This window comes from Aplysia californica, unplaced genomic scaffold (assembly GCF_000002075.1).
Source record: "Aplysia californica isolate F4 #8 unplaced genomic scaffold, AplCal3.0 scaffold00499, whole genome shotgun sequence".
NCBI classification, from domain to species: Eukaryota; Metazoa; Mollusca; class Gastropoda; order Aplysiida; family Aplysiidae; genus Aplysia; species Aplysia californica.
In genome coordinates, this window is record NW_004797769.1 from 174,057 (window position 1) to 180,599 (window position 6,543).

General features: G+C 39.6%; 1 protein-coding gene across 3 annotated transcripts in view; it reads left to right on the forward strand.

The window, feature by feature from the left end:
• LOC101858125 (cAMP-specific 3',5'-cyclic phosphodiesterase 4A) overlaps positions 1-6,543 on the forward strand; it is a 105,582-nt gene that overhangs the window by 51,550 nt on the left and 47,489 nt on the right. Inside the window, exons 2-3 of one of the 3 annotated variants that reach the window (XR_004858952.1) lie at positions 279-520; positions 2,030-2,520. Coding sequence is in view for 1 of the 3 variants with exons in the window: in XM_013086740.2 (XP_012942194.1) it covers positions 2,408-2,520 (113 nt within the window). In the remaining 2 variants the exon portion in view is untranslated. Of the gene's footprint in view, positions 1-176; positions 521-2,029; positions 2,521-6,543 lie in introns of those variants that run through there. The other 2 variants (XR_004858953.1, XM_013086740.2) reach the window with 2 other exon arrangements.

Below are 6,543 nucleotides of genomic sequence, written 5' to 3' on the forward strand. Positions count from 1 at the left end.
GTGTGTGTGCGTTTGCGGCGTGTGCGTGTGTGTGTGTGTGTGTGTGTGTGTGTGTGTGTGTGTGTGTGTGTGTGCGTGCGTATGTATGTTTTTTCTTGCTTAAGTGTATCTGTGCTTGTATGTGAGTGTGAATGAGTGTGTATGTGTATATTTGTGTGTATTTGATATAAAGACAGACAGACCGACAGATTGACAGACAAACAGATAGTGGAAAGAAGAGGAAGTTTTATTTTGACTCTTCAACTAATCATTTTTTCTTTTCTTTTGTCTATTTTCAGGTGCCAAAACAAACTTCAAACAACGCTTCTTCTTCGTTTGACGGAAAGTGAGAGAAATCAGAGCGAGTGGTTCACAAAAATCCGATTCTTGAATCAGGAGCACAAAGCTTTGTGTTCGTATTTATACGTACAGAATATTTGTGAACACAGGTTCGGCTCATGTTGTGCAAACTCTGACCTTTCGCGACACTCTGGGCTCTGCTAGTAGCGTGTCAGTAACAACACCTACGTCTGCTGCCTAAGTATGTATTAGGCTCCCGTGTTCGGAAAGACCTTGTGTAATCATTCATAATCTACAGACTGCGGCCGGGTGATGATGCAATTGGCGCAAGTCAAATGTTCCCATTCATTAGCTTTGTTAATCTCTTTAATAATACCCCTCCTTTAGTATTCGTTACCTTAGAATTATACAGTTATGTATCTTCAGTACTTAGTTTTGAGAAATTTGACATAAAAAATGTTGGGTTTCACAACCTGTCAAGCTTTTTCGAATGCAATTCTTTAAATACCTTGATAACGACTCCGAATAATCTTACGATTTTGATAGATGAGATAGAACATTTGGGTTCTAGAACTTTGTAATTCTGGGGAAGCGTATTAACGCAGCTCATCATAAAATTAGGTTTTCTATAAATAACTTGTTATGGCGGACTTAAGTGAGAATTTGATTTAGCGTCTAAGCTCATGGATAGGCCAAACTTCGAGGACTATGGCTTCTCCAGCGGAGTTTTTAACTTAATGGGATAACAGGTTTGGAGACTGAAATAGCAAAGTGATGAAGATAAGAGAACAACAAGAAACTTAAGGCAAGGAGCTTGAAAGGGAAAGATACAATATCCATTTCGTGCTACTTAATGTGCAAATACCATAATTAGAAAGCTTTTAGAGTAGTGCGAAATTTATAAAGTTCAGTCATAATGTTAAGATCAGATAAGGTTTTTTTGTAACCTTTTAGAACATCCGATGACAAAAAAGGCGAAATTAATCATAACTTCGTCGACCCTTAAGCCATATTCATTTGGATAATTTTCTTTTAGCCATAAAGGGGTTGGGGTTCCTCAATGAATACATTAATTTGAAAATCCGTTCAACCTCAGTAAGAGGCTACTATCGATGTACATGATGTGCTGAATCGTAATGTTTCGTACTTGTGGCAAGTATTACTCCGAAATGAGTTTTCTGAAGATATTGAAACCCATTTAAAATTAAGTATAACATTATGGAGGAGGAGGAGGACGGGGAAAAGGAGGGGGGGGGAGGAGAAGGAGACGAAGAAGAAGAAGAAGAAAAAGAAGAAGAAGAAGAAGAAGAAGAAGAAGAAGAAGAAGAAGAAGAAGAAGAAAAAGAAGAAGAAGAAGAAGAAGAAGGCCTTCTTGTGATTATTTCCTGACATAGTTATTTATTTTCTGTCTTTGAGCGAGAGTGCTGTTCCTTTTCTCTCTGATGGGTTCCACGGAACATTTACCCGAAAAAAAACATAAAGACGTGGAATCTCTCGTTTTGAGCAACTCTGTCCTTCAAAGTTGATGGAAAAACTTAGTAAAGCGTCATTACTTAGTAAAAAAACTTCGAATTAGTTCTTTGTAGCTGTTAGCTTTTTGCTTTAATAAAAAGTGAAATAATATAACTATACTTAAATATGTACACTGTTACATATGTTTGGGGAATACGTTTAAGGTCAAGTATATCAACTGTGAACTTCGTATTGGTTAAGCAGGGAAAACTTTAGTCGTGAATTTGAATGTTTTAAGGGATGTCTGGGTGACGGCATTATAATCTGCGCTCTGGAATGCTCCCCGTGAAAACAATGTTTGGTATTACAGAGAAAACATACTTTGGGTGATTTTATCATAGAGTGGAATCGCGAGCTTTTATTCTCTTATACCAACCGAGAAAACAACCTTTGTGGAACAATTAAACATAGAATGTGATTTGAACATTCCAGCATATTGAATCAGTTAATTGACCATCAGAGTTGTGACTGTAACGACTTCACTTACGGGACTGGAATAACGGCTGTGAAGTGAATCTTATATTTTAAAAATCCGTAGCCAACGTGCCCACGGTACTGGTTTTAAACCTTATTTTTCACGGAAATAACCTTCCCATCTGTGTAAGAATCCGAGGCCATGAGTGCCAAAGTCGCAGCCTTCCACCCGCACAACCCCGAGGGAACCATCCATAGGGTCCAGTCTACGAGCGCGCTGAGAATACCCAGACAGAGGAAGACCTTCTGGCAAAGGTGAGAGAAGAAGTAATGAGGTTGTCAGCTGCACGCGGACGGCGAATGGTGCAGTGTGAATAGTGGTATTAAGGTTTGGGATATAATTATGTCTGAAATATGTGCTAAGTCGAATGGCGGGAAGAAAAAAAAAGGGGTGGGGGTGGCTGAGGGGCTGGAAGAATGTTCCTCGTGTTTTCTTTGTCTTGTTGTTTTCGTCTTTCTACTTTATTTAGCTAAAATCGTTGTCTTGTTATGTGTTTATTTTATTCTTCGTTGAGTTAAAGGAGAGCGGGGAGTGTTAAAGAGAGACGAAAAGAGGGAGACTAGTGCTTAAGGATTTTTAACAATAATAATATTGCTGTTCCGGGTGAATGGTGCCACTATTTACTGTTATCTCTAGTTGTTGCTTTTGTTTTGTTTTGGGGTTTTTTGTGGGGGTGGGGTGGGGTAAGTTATCTTTTTTTTTTTAATTGTGTAAACCTGTTGTACCAGTCTCAGCCGGGACGAGACAATGGTATGAGTTTTCGTGGCTCTAGGCTTAACAATTCTCGAATGGAAATCGATATTATCAGTATTGCTGTTGTTGTTTTTTGTTGTTATTTTTATTATTACTTTTATTATTACTATTATCACATTTACCATCGTTATTTTTGTTATTTTCCGGCGTCTGAACTATTACAAGGGACATTAGCAGTATAGTACTCTCGTAGCTGCATATTTATCTCAGTTATTTCCCTTGTTTCGTGAATTCGTTTCTTCTACCTTTTCTTCCCCTGTGCTTGTGGTAAAATATCTCAGTGTGGCTTTTCGGACGAGCTTTATTTATTTTTTTTTAAAGAAATTGTTCCCCATTTAAGTTACCAAATCTAGTCTTTTGCTTCTGGAATTCGTTTGCTTGCAAAAAAGGATGCTAACAATGTGCTAACTTGATAGCCCCGGGCGTGTTAAAAAACGAAAGCTGCACCAGTTCACATCAGTCATTGGTATCTGGTTCTGTGTTTCTGTCCCTGAACTTTCCGCCTACGTGATTCTGCTTTTGGTATGCGCTTTGGGATAAGGATTGTTTTAGGTGTTGGTGGCTGGAAACACTTTCCAGGGGTGGGGGAGAAGAGGTTAAGGATATAAATACCTTAGCAATTCCTTTAATGGACATAATTAATGGTTTCAGTCCTAATTCATCTACTATAGTAGTCGGCGAGTGGTTGGCGGGTTCCCCTTCTTTCCTGCTACACACCCATCGTCCTTATCTCTCCTCGTTCTTTTTTTTCTCTAAAACACCTCTAATCTTTGGCACTTATATAACCTATTTCTGTTGCAAGCGCCGTAAAACTCTTATCAAAATGAGACGCGGACCATACTCATAATCTCCGCCACTAGGCTTATTTGTACAGTGGGCGGTGGTGGTTTATGTATTGATGATATAGCCATTCAGATACTTTCCCTTCTAGACCACACGATTTCAAATTGTTATTGACATTGACAAGTATATCTTCTGCAATGTACGCTGTTTTCACAGAAGTCTCTTATGTAGAATGTGCATGCTTTTTGTGACGTGGACCAGTGGCCTTAAATTTTGAATAAAACACCAACCTTCCTACCTACCTACCCACCTACCTACATACCTACCTACCTACCTACCTACCTACCTACCTACCTACCTACCTACCTACCTAACAACCTACTTACATACGTACCTACCTACTTACCCATCTGCACCAGCACCCCAACCTTCTCTTTTTCTCTTCACTTTGTTTTATATGTTGCATCAAGGTGAAATCAGGCGCGCGTCAAAATATGAAATCGAAAAACATATTTTCGTCGATTTTTTTTCCAAACACGTTTCGTGTCCATTTTTTAAAAAAATTCTGAGTGACGTTTTACTGAGAAACGTCGAATAAAATCACCGAAGAAATGTAAATGTGTCGCTTGCAAAGACGCTCAAGCTTTGAAACTCACCAAACTTTGAGAGACTTTCTCGCATATTTTACCTCTGACATGGGGCGACCTCCACTTCCTTCAATCGCAAATACCTCGACTTCCGCCCAAGATGGACGGGTATTTTTTCACCAAAAACAAGACAAACAAGCATGCTGTACCATGATGCCAATAACTCTATATGCCCAAAAAGTTAACGAGCGCTTGATTTCACCGCGTCGTGACACATATGACAAGCGCCATGACACCCGATGCCGACCACCTAAACTCCTTCAGCATTCGCGCCGTCTCATTGGACCACAGCCGCTCGCGAGCGACAACGCCCGCGTCTTGGTTACCAAGACAACGGTGCTGCCGGCATCATGTTTCGGAAACGAGGTCCCGGGAAAGTAATTTGATTATCTTCCGGTGTCTTACCATCGTGATTAGATTTATCTGCCTATCTGTTTATTTGTCTATCTCTCTGTCTGGATGCGTGAAGTGTGTCTATCTATCTATCTGTCTATTTTGTCTAGGGTTTTCCTGTCTGCCTATCTGTCTGTCCGTCTGTCTGTCTATCTGCTCTTCTTTCAGTCAAACAATTCCTCTTAATTTTAAAAGAGGACAGAAATAGGAGGTGAATGAACGGTCGACAAAACGGTTATGGGCGTGTGTGTGTGTGGGGGGGGGAGTTATGGGGTAGATTCCTGCATGACATACTTTCCGTCTGCCCCTCAAACTATTCTCGATCGGCCATGGTGCTGATTGCGTCATTTCCGCTTCTTTCTGTCCGGATATGATGGCGTGCCATAAAGTGGAGAACTCCAGAACACAGGATCCGATTAATTCTTTCGAAATAATGACTCATTGTCCTTTGTTCGCAGAGAAAAAGTTGAACTTGTGATAAGTAGAACAATGTCAATGTTCTGATTAACTGTTAACCCTCACGACACAAAAGCTAGAGGAGAATATAAAGAAACAATAGTAACCCAACCGCGACATCGCAACAAAAGTAATTATATTATATACAAAACAACTGAAGTAACTCAACAGCAACAACAACAACAACAACAACAACAACAACAACAACAACAACAACAACAATAACAACAACAGCAGTAGCAGCAGCAGCAACAATAGTCAAACAAAAACAATTGCCATTCAGCAATTATTAATATTGTAGAATGTGCATTTTCATTTTTTGATTTCCCAATTGACACAATTTCTATCATTTGGAGGTCGGCTGCTTCGACACTTTGTATTAGAACCAAGGGCGACGATGAAGGACAGAACATGCCTCAAACGGAATACTCGTTATCGTTACACTCCTTTATTCCTCTTGGAAATCCAACTCATATATTCTTTGTGGGACGGTAACACAAAAGCTGTACAACAACAAAAGTACCACAACAAGACATGTAACACAATAAACATCCAACAGGACTATTATAGTCACATAGCAACAATATCTAATATATAATAAAGGTATAAAGCAGCAGCACCAGAAGCATCATCAGCAGCAGCACCAGAAGCAGCAGCAGCAGCAACAAAAAGGAGAACAAATAATAAAGCATCAACACCATCGACAGCAACAGGGATTAACTTCGGAATTAGTTGGCACCGAAACCGTTCAGATTATGTCAGCGGCGACGACTTCAAACTCTAGTCCCTTGGCGAATAACAATTTCATGGTGTTTGAGAGACCTTAAGAAAGACACCATAATCCCCTACAAAGCCAGGCTGTCAGTGCAGTCATTCTGAGCTTTTAAGTCGGAAAAGAAAGGACTCCGTCGAGTACTGTTGGGGTTACTGATATTAGAATCATAGTGCTTTTCCCGGGTGCATTTTATCCTTTTAGGGGAGGTTTGGTTTTGGAAAGGGAAGAGGGTATGTTTGGTTGTTTCCTTTTTTTTTAGCTTTTCATTGTCTTTTACTTTTTGTTATTGTTATTGTTTGTGGTTTGGGTTTTTTTTTAGGAAGGCGTATTTGATATCACTGTTAATATTCCCTTTTTGGGGGTTTTGAATTATATTTTAAATGGGAAGTGGGAGAGGAGGTGTTGGCTTAGTTATTTTGTTTTTGTTTGGGTTTTTTTATTGCTTTTTTCGCGAAGTGTGCGTATGTGTT